This window comes from Tasmannia lanceolata, unplaced genomic scaffold, assembly GCF_043159265.1.
Source record: "Tasmannia lanceolata isolate RefF3 unplaced genomic scaffold, GAP_Taslan_0.1 ptg000008l, whole genome shotgun sequence".
In the NCBI taxonomy this organism is placed as follows: Eukaryota; Viridiplantae; Streptophyta; class Magnoliopsida; order Canellales; family Winteraceae; genus Tasmannia; species Tasmannia lanceolata.
The window spans coordinates 61,630,894-61,643,887 of record NW_027518685.1 but is presented as its reverse complement, the minus strand read 5'-3'; the positions used below and the strand labels follow the sequence as shown (position 1 = coordinate 61,643,887).

The 12,994-nt window shown below is 38.8% G+C and overlaps 1 protein-coding gene across 1 annotated transcript; it reads right to left on the bottom strand.

Moving 5' to 3' along the window:
- Positions 1-4,946: 4,946 nt before the first annotated feature.
- LOC143885425 (cytochrome P450 76T24-like) lies at positions 4,947-6,937 on the bottom strand. Its single transcript, XM_077389592.1, has 2 exons — positions 5,908-6,937; positions 4,947-5,767 (listed from the first exon to the last, which is right to left on the bottom strand). The coding sequence occupies exons 1-2, from the start codon at positions 6,787-6,789 to the stop codon at positions 5,162-5,164; spliced, it is 1,488 nt and encodes a 495-aa protein (XP_077245707.1). The 5' UTR covers positions 6,790-6,937; the 3' UTR covers positions 4,947-5,161.
- Between the last annotated feature and the right edge of the window lie 6,057 nt (positions 6,938-12,994).

Sequence of the window (12,994 nt, the reverse complement as noted above, 5' to 3'; positions counted from 1 at the left end):
TCGGAATAAATTGTATGCAACTAATGGTATTTATTTCCTTTTATGCTATTAAATTGTCTAGAATTGTATCATATTCCTCCATTAAATTGGGCGTTCTTGGTTCCGATGATTACCCTTCCTCTCGTTCAGATGCTTACCTCGGGCCCCAGAACGCAAAAAAGGTGGGGGAGAAGCAAGCCGAAGCTCTGATCGACCTGGACACATAAATCATTCTTGGCGTCGAGAGAGAAAATCTCTTCAGTAAGTGACGGATCATTGGGACAGATGCGCTTCTTTCCATTTGGCATTGTCCCGGACCAGTTGCCCTTTGATTATAGTAATATTTTCATTGAAAATAGAATTGGCGGATGTCAGCGGTTCGAGTCCGCTTATCACCAGCTCGTGACCTTAGCCGATACAAAGGTATATGATAGCACCCAATTTTTCTGATTCTGTTGTTCGACCTATGATTTATCATTCATGGAAGTTGATAAGAAATTGAAATAATAACATACTCCACAAACGGAGCTTCGGCGGGCATCCGAGCCAAGACTCACCCCCGAAAGCCCGTAGGTTTTGCCTCTTTCATGGCCACATATCTTTCCGGCTAAGGAATGAGAAATCTTTCTCCTGTTACATGAATCAACAGCCCAGGCACAACGACGCAATTATCAGGGGCGCGCTACCACTGAGCTAATAGCCCACATGGAGGGGAGTGTGCCACGTGGCCCTGTATATCCTGTATTTCCTCTTTTCCTATTCCATCCCTCTGCTAAATTTGCTTTTCGTTTCCCACCCCTCGGTTAAGATTCTAATAATAACCCTTCTCGATATCACACGCTGACGATTCGTTCCAAAAAAAAAAAACCATAAAATCCCTTGCTTTCTAACGCCTCGGGGAGAAAATCTTGCCGCTTTGTTGCAGATTTCCCCGTCTTTATCTTGGGGCGAGAACATGGTTTTAAATTTCGACCGAAATTTAATCCAAAATTTTGGTCCAATTTCGGATTTCGGTGGAGACCGACACCGAAATGACATAAACCAGAAACAATATTTTATTTGATCCGAAATTTCGGAATTTCGATCGAAATTTCGATTTTTCCGAAATTTCACCCAAGTGGGATCAAAGAAACTAGCGGACTTATAACTAAATAGATACAAATAGGTGCAAATTCCGACATCACCACAGCCAAGGTTTTAAATTTTGGTTTCGGTACCGATTTCGAACCCCACCGAAATTTTGTAAATTTTTTAAAAAAAATAAAAAATGGCATTTTCTCGAAATTTCGGACCAAAATTACAGAAATTTCAGAAATTTCTGCCGAAATTTTGAATTTTGCGAAATTTCCAATTTCGGGAAATTTCGGTTTCGGTCCCCACCGAAATCCAAAATTTAAGTTGAAATTTAAAACCATGACCACAACCCACTTCATTCTATCGCTCTGCTCGCGGAGCGGCATAACGAAAAAAAAGGACTCAAACTCAATGGGAACCTGGTTTTTTCTTAATTAATTTAATAGTTTACCGAAATTTCGACCGAAATTACCGAAAATTTATATTGAGTAAAATACTATTTTCTTGGTTTCATCGGATTTCGGCCGAAATTTCAAAATTTCGGTTGAAATTTCGATTTTTGTGGGGTCCGAAACCGGTACCGAAACCGAAATTTAAAACCTTGGGCGAGAATAAACCCCGAAATCTTGGTGAGATTTTGCAAATCCCTAATGGCCTCTCATATCGACAATCTCGCATCAACTAAAAAAGGAATGAAAATCCATAAAAAGGCCTAAATTCCCTCTCTCTGGAACTATATCCTTGATTTTCCTCTGGATTTTCTCCCTCAAACTCTCTATCTCTCCCATTGCAACGACTTCACTCCACATTTATCACTGAGGGTTAGGGTTGTTGGAAACCTGGCAAGAAAGCGTTAGGGTTGTTGGAAACCTGGCAAGAAAGGGTTAGGGTTGTTGGAAACCTGGCAAGAATCGCTAGGAAGAAAGGGAAAGATCACCGTCCATCAGACATATGAAGAAGAAGAAGAAGGAGGAGGTAATGTCTTTTTGTTAGTTTTTCATTGCCTTTGAGCTGATCCTTCTTTTCAGTTTTGGTTTTTTTGTTCTGTTTGATTGTAGATGGGTTGGGAGAGATGTCGGAGTTTCCTTTTCTTCAAAGTTATTTGGGTGGACTTTTTTCATTGTATTTTTTGTTATAGTTAGTGTCCTAAAAGCCAGTAAATTTCGTATATCTTGTCACATTAATATTAATAAAGGTTTAATTTCATGATATCTAATGGGTAATAAATGATTGAATATGTGTGATGTGATGTTATTCGTTACATATTAGTCCTTAGTTAGCAAAGTATGAATACCATGCTCAAGGATTCACAGATCTTAAGGAGCAGGGAGATATGATATCCCGGTCCTTTGCAGACCTTAAAAGTTCCTGATTGGGGTCGAGATTGTACATCTCCTCCTATACACAACCAACACCAATCTTGTCTACATGCACGTGTCGTGAAGTGGAGTGAGCTTAATACTCAGCAAGTCTCACAAGAGACACTTAGCAAGTGTAACCATGCCGAAAAACCAAGATGCCAACACAATTGATTAAATGCAACATGATGTATAGATGAATCCACAATCAGCATGACATAAAAACTCTTATTTTCCTAACCCGGAAAAATAGTAAATAGACAATGCAATCAACAAATAAAAATGCAATGAACCATCCCATGCACACATGCTATAGATCTTGTTGAACCATACGACTGCCATTAAGCAGGCAGCTCGGGGACACCCCGCGGTGCTACAAATCTGGTAAGAACTTCTATTAAGCTAGTAGCTCAGGGATACCTTATGGTACTGCAAATGATTACCTGCCATTGTACGGCAGTTCAGGTGGAAATCAATTTCTGAGGAAACAAGTCGACAAGGTCAAAATTTAACCTCCCAATGGCAGGATTAGTTCAGATCATAGCCTAATAGATATCAATCTCAAAACCGATCTTTTTCATTTCCAATCATTACATAAAACCCATGGAGTGAAAGCATATAAATGGACCCCATGCATGACGGGACATGATAGCAAATTCCATGCATAACACAGCATGATAATAAATTCCCATGCATAATGAAGCATGATAGTTCAAAGCAAGCTTTCCTATTATTCGAACATGAACAATGTACCTGATTTGCAAAACAAAAGTCTTTTAGATGTTTGAGAATCCATTGTGCATGACTTTCGATAAATTTCCAAGTCCTAAGCATCTATGTTAGTAAAAGAACAGAAAACAATTTAAACAGGGCATGCAAGACCCTAGTTTTTTTAAATACAGGGATATCATATAATATTAACATAATTCTCAAGAATTATTACTATTGTCACAATAAATACTTGCTTGAAAACATAATGTATAGAATCTGAATACACCTTAACTAGTTCTGAGGAGTAAAACACTAAGGATCAGTCATATTGCTTACCTTGACGGATAAGGGCGGCTCGAGCTTGGCTTGAATCCTTAACGAGCCGAGCCGAGCCCGATTTAGGCCAGGCTCGGCTCGGCTTGGCTCGTTAAGAATTTAATATATTTATATATATATATATATATATATATATATATATATATATATATATATATATATATATATTATATTAATATAAACACTAAAAGGTCCGGGTAGTGAAAGGGGGAGGCAAAATATGTCACTTCATTTTTGGAACCCCATTTGTTACTTGGACCACCCCCCATAGTGTAAAAAATGTAGTCAAATTACACTAGATAGGGCTGTACAGGGAAGATGAGGGGTGTGAACTTAATATAACCCGAGCTCGGTAACTGGTTCGAGCCTGAGCCGAGCCCGAGCCGAGCTTTTGAGCTTAACGAGCCGAGCCGAGCCTGGCCAAACTCGGCTCGGCTCGGCTCGTTTACACCCCTATTGACGGAATCACAAGTCTCTCGGATCTGACTGTTGACTAAGACAGTCATTGGTGCATCACGATCGAGTATTTCCCTAGTACGCAGTTTCTTCTGTTTTTCTCAATTTATGAGGGTTCTTACTTCTTAGGTCCTCCATTTCATCTCCGAATAGACCAAGGCCGTACTCGTTGGACACCTCGTGATCGCTCCTAATCCGCCTGTAAAGACCTTCTTTACAGGATAATGGGACTGCTAGTTTTTTTTTGGACCGCTAGTGTATGTTTCACCTAGCAGATAATGGCACTGTTACCCGAGGTCATGATCCTAGGTAAAGACTTTCTTTCTTGCAGTGACGGTCCGCAAAAAAAAAAAAAAAAACAGTAACTAAATTGTAAAGATTCAAAAAATAAATCCGTAAAAATGTCTATAGCGGTAGTTGTTATGTTTTGGGCAGTAAAAGAACTATTTAGAATGACAAAGAAACTTTTTAAATGATGTGACAGTTGTTCTAGTGGTCATAAGTCTTACGACTTATCCCACGTAGGGGGTAGATGAATGTTTTACGGTTTTGCCTCCTATTTACCCCTTTAATAGTAGGGTCTTCTTTCAACTTACCCTTTGTTGGGTCCCACCCAAGTTAACTTTCCACGTTGAATTTTTTAAAATGTTAGATTACGTAATTAATTCAAACTTTCATCCTTATCTTTATCCTTAGAGTTTGAGTCAGTTTGGTTACTTGTTTAGAGAGGTTTTAGTCCGTTTGTTTAGTCAAATGGTATTAGATCGTGTGAAGGGCTGTTAGATGAGTTTATCTTTTAGGTTTTTGAAATAGACAGTGAGAGAAAATAATAAATAGTTCTTTGTGCTCCTCTTCTATACTTTGGTATATTCTTCATTTCTTCTATCCCTTTCTATCTCTTTTTCTTTAAGTTCTTGAATTCTACACCCTTTTCATCTCTCATTCAAAACTTATGAGCCTGACTAGCGTTTACTTTCAAGAAGCAAGAGCTACTGAAAATTTAGAAATGTATTCTTCCATCTACCAGAGATAAATCAGAAACAGTTAAATTGCATTTGAGAAATTGTTTATATACTCACCAATATTTATATTACGCGCGTAGAAGCTCCCATGTCCAAAATACAAACTACGAAACTACAACATGGGCCAATGATTTCTAGTTGGCACTAGTAGAGTACAACATTGATTAAATAAAATAGAAATCTTGGCAATATCTAGAATAAGAACAGAAATATCAACATCACATACTAATCTTGAATGGGAATAGCACGAAGAGGGACAGCCCTCTGTAGTGTGACCCCAAATTTATGTTGCATGTCCATGTCCTCCGGCGTCATCCCATCCGGAAGTTTCCATGAAAACGAATGAAGAATAGAAGCTAGCATTAGGTGCACCATCCGATACGCAAGAGGCAAGCCAGGACAGATCCTTCGACCTGAGCCAAATGGGATAAGCTCAAAGTCTTGGCCTCTGAAATCCACTTGAGAGTCCAAAAACCTATCAGGAATGAAATCATTCGGATTTGGCCAAATATCGGCATCTCTACCGATAGCCCAAGCATTCACTAGGACTTGGGTATTCTTTGGTATGGTAAAGCCACAAATTTCCACATCAGATTCAGCTTTGTGGGGTATCATGAGGGGAACAGGTGGATGAAGACGCAAGGTTTCCTTCACCACAGCTTGTAGGTAAGGGAGCCTAGCAATATCCGATTCTTCCACCTGCTGTTCTAAGGTGATGGTTTGCAAGAGCTCGGACTTAGCCTTTGCCATGGTATGTGGGTTACGGAGCAACTCTGCCATCGCAAATTCTAGGGTGTTTGAGCTAGTTTCAGACCCCGCGGCCAATATATCCTGCTGGTTGAATCTATGGTTAGGAAGCTCTTTTTAGAGTACTTATATTAGCAAATAGTGGTGATAGTAGGATTTAAATATGGACACATCAAATTGCTCATTCTCATGAGGAAATAAATGCAATGGAATGAAAAACGTACCAGAAGTAGAGCTTTGATATCAAAATTGTCATCACTATTTTGCTTGTAGTCAAGAAGTGTGTTTAGAAAATCGTTCATCCTTGTAGAGTCAGATGAGGCTCTAGAAAGTAGACGTTCTTCTATCAATCCATCAAAAAGCACATAGAGTTTCTTAAAATGAGCTGTCGTATTGCGCCTTATCCCTTGCAAATCCATCAGCCTAAGAACCGGGAAGTAATCAGAAAAGTTGGGCTTTCCAACCTCTTCCATTATATCCCAAATTAAAGCCTTGAAGTCCTGTGCAGATTCGGAGTTTTGATCAACCAAATCAACAGAAAATGTTGTGTTCGATAACAAATTAAGGGTACAAGCAAAAGCAGCTCGACCAATATCTACTGCTTGTCCTGTCTTACAATTCTTGCCTATGTGATCGATGAGCTGTTGCACCTTCTTCCATCGAAGCTCCTTGTTTGAATCAAGCCTTTGAGTGGTGAAAATCTGTGTATTGCTCATCGTCCGAAGTTGCCTCCAACAAGAATTTGGTTGTTGCCATACCATCGATGCCTTATTGTAGTCAAGTGCCCGAACTGCATCTAACACAGTTCTACCCGCAAAGGCCTTATCATTCTTCTGGAGGATCTCTTTGGCCATGTTGGCAGAGGAAACAACAACAGTTGTTATACAGCCAAGCCGGAGAGTCATTAGAGGGCCATATGTCTTGGCCAGCTCGGCGAGTGACTCGTTGGGTTTGTCACCGAGTTTGAAAAGGTTTCCGATGATAGGGAGAGGAACGGGTCCTGGTGGGAGCTTCCCTTTGCCAGACTGCTTTCTTGCAAGAATAAGAAGTACATGGATGCATGAATACAATAATGAAATCCATAGCACTAAATCTGAGTAATCCATTATCTCTTTTTGGCTCTCCCCTCTCTCTCCTCAAACCGACTCTTCAGTTCCTCCTACTGGCATACAATCTCTCTCTCTCTCTCTGTCTCTCTCAATGATGCCTTAATTTCCTTGAATTATGGAGCTCACACATCATTAATATAGGAAACGAGAGGCAACCAAGTTACTTATCTTATTTGATTTGCTTGAATTATCCTCTTTGTCTCTGTTCAATGAATCAACCTATTCTCTTACAATGTGTCTGCATCATGCCACCATGGTTAGCAAAACTTTTATTGCCAAGAGAAAAAAATGGCAGGAAAAATTCGGGTCTAGATTAAACCGTTCATTTGTTTAGATATTTTTACAAGGTGGCCCCACCCATACTTATTCTCGCAACCAGTAAACTCTTTTCTCTCTTTGAACACGAAACCTTAGTGGGGTCTAACAATGAATGGCTTAGATCTTTGATGATGGTGGGCGACATAAAAAGTGTTTTTTTTTAAATCACTTTAGCTCACTTTGTTCAAAGATCCAATCTGTCGTAAATAGGCCCTGCCCCCAAAATCATCTCCCTAGGATGATGCTAACTCTTCGATCTGTACAGATTTTTATATGGCGTCATTGTATTAGATTGGATGGTTAGGATCATTCGATGGAGATGATTTTTGGGGCCAAACCTATTTATACGTTGAGGCTCAACAGATGAATGCTTTGGAAGTTCTAACAAAGAGGCCCCGATGTACTTCCTATAAAAATACGCCACGTAGGTGCATTGCATATAATAGGTGACCCCAGTGTATATTGTGTCCATTTGTAAGTGGGCATATGATTTCAAAAATACAATGAAGCCCACCTTATTTTAAGATCCAAACCATTCAGTTATTGGGTCCCAATGTGCCCCAAAAATCATCTTCATTGGATGATTCTAATTCTTTAATCTGTAGATAAACTACACCACAGAGAGATCTCTATAGATCAAAGAGTTAGGATCATCCAATGGAGATGATTGTCATAGTACGTTGGCGCATAATAATTGAATGGTTTAGATCTTTTAACAAAGTGGGCTCCACTTTATTTTTATTTTTTTTAAAATAATATGTGCACTTACATACAGACATCATGTAACACATATTTACTAGTTGCAGACCCGTGCGTTGCACAAGAATGAAAAATAAAGAATCAACCAAAAATTCCATTTTCTCGCATATGGAAGAAGTCATGTCCAAATCCTGAACTCTGAATTTTCAATCCTAGTAGAGAACTTCCACATGAAATCTGAACAGTATGTCTAATGAAAGGGCATAGGTAGGCTTGATTTTAAAAAAAAAGAAAAAAGCCAGAAGAACAGATTGCAAGATCTAGAGAAGGTAACATTCCTGAACATAGATCAGAAGACCAAATGATAATACTGAAGTTGGGTGATTGAAAATAATTTGAGAATATAAGTTGTCATAGTTTTAGCCACATCACTTGGCCTTGTATTCCCCGGGAACAAAGTTCGTGCTAACATCCAAGTGTACAAAGCATTTCCAGAGAAACACAACATTGTGACTCCAATTTTAGAACCTGGACTATAATACCATTGGTTTTTCAGAGTCACGTTCTAACCCAAACGGGTCAGACTCTATTTCTGAACAACATAAATCAGTTGAGCCCAGTGGCCCACGAAGAAGAAGTAGATAGAAAAACAAGACGCAAGCTAGTGGGTTTAGAAGCATTGGAGTCATTAATACAAAGGGAGATGTTAAATTCATAAGCAAAGTGAAACCATCCTCTTCAGACAATGTAGTTGAGAGATATGCCTCAAAAAGGGTAAAATATCGAAGATGGAAGACGGAAGAGGAGCAAGGATTTGAGCCTGAAAATAGAAGAGAATGAGATGTCTTAAAAACCATTTACAATAAAAAGCTAATACTGGCTAGAGAACAACTTGAGAGAGAGAGAGAGAGAGAGAGAGAGAGAGAGAGAGAGAGAGAGAGAGAGAGAAAATGTGGGATGAACTATCAACGTAGGAATGGAGGTGGAGCTGCGGCGGTTGCTGCACGTCAAAGCCATCAATCGGTTGAGATCTTGTTGGGCATCACCCTCAATCGCCATAGCATCAGGTTCTTCCAGCCGCCGTGCCCAAGGGATCCACCATACCAAACCAAGTGATGCCACGACTTGAGAAGAAGAAACATGGCTTTATGTGTTGCAGATCTAGAGTACAAAAAGATGCCTTCTTTATCTGACTTATCAATGGGCTATCATCTCTTATCTCTGGAAGCATTTCCCATGAACTAAGACAGCTGAAAAGAATACTGTTAGTTTATATAGCAATGATAATATCAAGAAATATAATATCATTCTATCTAAATTCTTGTAAGCATTCAATCAAACAACTGATATACATCGTAAGAAACATTGAATTTTAGACTGATACAACACGATATTGAATATTTTAAGGAACTCATATTAATTAAAATGCAGAAATTAACATTCTTTTACCACAGGACTGTAACTCCTTGAGAGCCTCTATTTCACCAGCAACAACTTTAACACCTGAATCAAAACATTTTATATCTTAGATAGAGACTAAAATCCCCAAACAACATCAAAGGGAAAAATAAAAGTACAGAAGGAAACAGAGATAACAGAAAGCAGAAATGAGAAATTTTCAAGATGGGCGCGGCCCTTCCAGCCTTCCTAGCTTTTCCCTTTGAAGGCGTCGCCATATCGTCTGCCTGGAATCAAAGTCGTCTTCATATGATGATCCTAAATCTCTGATCCGCAGAGGGTGATAGGAGGGTTAATTTGAATTTTCGAACCAGGTGGGCCAAGTGAATGTTAAAAAATAAACCTTTCATGCAGATTCGTGATCTCTGCTTTGTTTTCATGCAGATTCGTGATCTCTGCTTTGTTTGCTTGAATTATCCTCTTTGTCTCTGTTCAATGAATCAACCTATTCTCTTACAATGTGTCTGCATCATGCCACCATGGTTAGCAAAACTTTTATTGCCAAGAGAAAAAAAATGTCAGGAAAAATTCAGCTGGCATGTGGCTGCTACTCTGTCACCATTTAATGGGATACGGTAGAGCCCATATCCCATTAGAAAGTACTCCATCGGTATTACCATCGCATGTGGCTGCTACTCTGTCACCATTTAATCACACGCCTGTACGTGCATTTCATTCCCTGTTTTGCAATAGTGTATAATCAAGATTGACAAACCTGTAAGTGTGGCTTTCGATGTAACTTTGGCTTCTGCCACCACAATGAGACTCTAATAGTTAGTTTTGACTCTCAATCAGTTCTCAAAATAAAAAACAAACAGGGCCTGAAGAAAGCAAGGTCTATAAAATGAATGGTTTTGACTAGGGCTGCAACTCGGGTCGGGCGGGTCTGGTTTTGGAGAACCCAACCCTACCTGAGAAATATCTCAGGTCGGGTCGGGTCGGGTTTTTTTTCGGAAAACCCACGATTCTCAAATCCGGCCCTACCCATGATAAATCTCGGGTCGGTTCGGGTCGGGTCGAGTTTTTTCACGTTGACGCAATTTTTTAAGGAAAATTCTTATTTGGCAAGGCAACTCAACTCACAGAAGCAGAAATTACACTCACATCACACTTGAATCAAACAATGATGTAATTATACTCACATCACACTTGAATCAAACAATGTTGTAATTAAACAATGTTGTAATTACAATCAAACTATGGTGAATCAAACACTTGAATCAACTCAACTCATAGAAGCAGAAATTACACTCACATACAGTAACAGTGGGTGCATGGGTTTTCACTTTTAACTTTTAACTAACAATAGAAAAAAATGTACATACTATAACTTATGTAACTCGGGTCGGGCCCCTTCAAACTCGGACCCCACCAAAAACCGAAATTTCCCGAAATTTCGGTAATTTGGTTCCAAATTCCGGAGCCAAATTTTGAAATTTCGGCCGAAATTTTGTAACACTTTTTTTTATATAATAAATAATGTCATTAAATCGAAATTTTGGACCGAAATTACTGAAATCCGAAATTTGGTAAATGGCAAAAATTTGAATTTCGGAAAATTTTGATTTTGGTCGGATTTCGGTCGAAATTTAAAACCATGGTTAGGACCGAGGGTAGTGCATACGAGGCGCTCGGCTAATGAAATGGCCAACGAATTGGCGAAAAAGGGTGTAACATCAGACGACATGGTCATCCACTGTGTATCTGAGGCTTTCAGGAATAGTTGTCTATAGACTAACGGAATCATCATGATGTAATTGGGTGTTATATCTACTATTTCAGGGACATCTTGTCCCTTGTTATAGTTTTTATTAATAAAAGTCAATTTTCAAAAAAAAAAAAAATGCAAATCATTTGGTCCGAATAGTAAACGAAATGTCACATCCAACTTTACATATATAGATAAACCTTTCATGCAGATTCGTGATCTCTGCTTTGTTTTCTTGCGATAACGATAAGCACTGCAATGCATTTTCTTTTAAAATAATTCCGTTTGAAACGTCATTCTTCAAAAAATTGTCTCCAATTGGATTAATAAATCACGGGGGCCGACCCAACGAATCAGGATGTCATCATCATGTTGTCCAACTGCTACAAATTTTATTTATTATGTTTAATCATAGGACGAATTCTTAAATAATCACCACGTGTTTAATCATATATCATTGGACGAATTAATCACGAAAGTGGCATTAAACAATCACCTCTCCATAGAGAACATCGGCCTACACCCGCTCTTTGGGCTATAATGTCAAATTACCATTTTCTTCGACTTAGTGATGCAAATATGATTTTCTTGCCTGCACCCAACTCTTTTCTTGCCTCTAAAAAGAAATGAGCTGCACAAGGACTATCCACCTTGCCTCGAAAAAGAAACGGTAAAAGCCTTAAATATAGTTCATAGTGGAGGAACCACAAAATTGTAATAACTTGTTTATATTTTCAACAACAAAATTACAGTCACATTGCAGTTCTTCACCACATATAAATGCTCTTCTTACTTTCACCGGCATCCTCCTACCAAATAGTTTTAAAAATTCAACTGAAGCATCAATATAATGCGGAAACCAAATACTATGGTGACTGTGGCTTCGGCTTCACAATGAGGAGATGGTGATCGACCGAGAGTAATTTCATTTGCATCTGCAACGTGATCACATTAGATCCATCAAACGACCAAACCATATCACGTATTAATATACAAACAATGTAAAGCGGATATTATACAGACATAAATTCCATTTTCTCGTACAAACAATGTAAGGGGATTATTGGAATGAAACCAATGAGGTTGGAGGGAGAAGATGAGTTTCAAGAGAAGAAGATTGTTCTCTTGATGTCAAACACACAAAAAAAGTAAACCAAGTTGTTGTACTGCTCAAAACCCTTCAAATTTCACTAAAAGAACTTACAAATGAAGAAGATACAAGGTCTAAATCTTAGCCCTCATTACAAATCCGAAATTAACTTTTCTTAATTACTATTAGCTTTCCTAAGCACCACTAACACACTATTACATGAAAAGTAAATGACTAGCACAATTCCAAAACACAAAACATAGTCCACTACAAGAAAACTGGGCTTTCAATACCGACTTAAATTACGTTTGTAGGGATAAGCTTTGTTTTTACCTACGGATCCTAAATCCATAGGGATATACACTATCTCCCTACGGTTGCTTAATTTTCCATAGGGATAAAACTTTTACCTACGATTGGTATAGTAATCTGTAAGCAAAGCCTCTTATATATGCCTACGATATGGTTTTACCCACGGATATTAATATGTGTCCGTAGGGAAATTAGTATATTTGCCTACAACAAAATAACCAATCCTGTAGGGGTATGCTTTTTTTTATTTTCCATACGGAAATCACTTAAAATTTAGTCGCGTGCTCACTTTTTCCTTTTCTTTTATTTTGTCGCGCGCTCACTTTTTCCGCTTCTTTTATTTTGTCAAAACCTCTCTCATTCGTGTTTTCTTATGTGCCCTAGCTAGCAAGGCCTCTTCCTCTTTGTGCTCGGTGGCCTCTATCCTTGCCTCCATCCAACAACAGCAGGTTGTCTCTCTCCCTCTCTTTCTCATCCGAACTATATTCCTCGACATTAGGGTTTTGTTTGAAATGGGACTTTAGGGTTTTTGGATTGGAAGGAAATGATGGTGGAGAAGCCTTCAGATCTCTCTCTCTCTCTCTCTCTCTCTGAAATGGCCAAGGGAATGAAGTTCT

Coding starts and splice junctions, on each gene's coding strand:
- LOC143885425 (XM_077389592.1), bottom strand. CDS start 6,789: ATGGATTACTCAGATTTAGTGCTATGGATTTCATTATTGTATTCATGC. Junction 5,768..5,907: donor ATATCAAAGCTCTACTTCTG/GTACGTTTTTCA, acceptor TTCAACCAGCAG/GATATATTGGCCGCGGGGTC.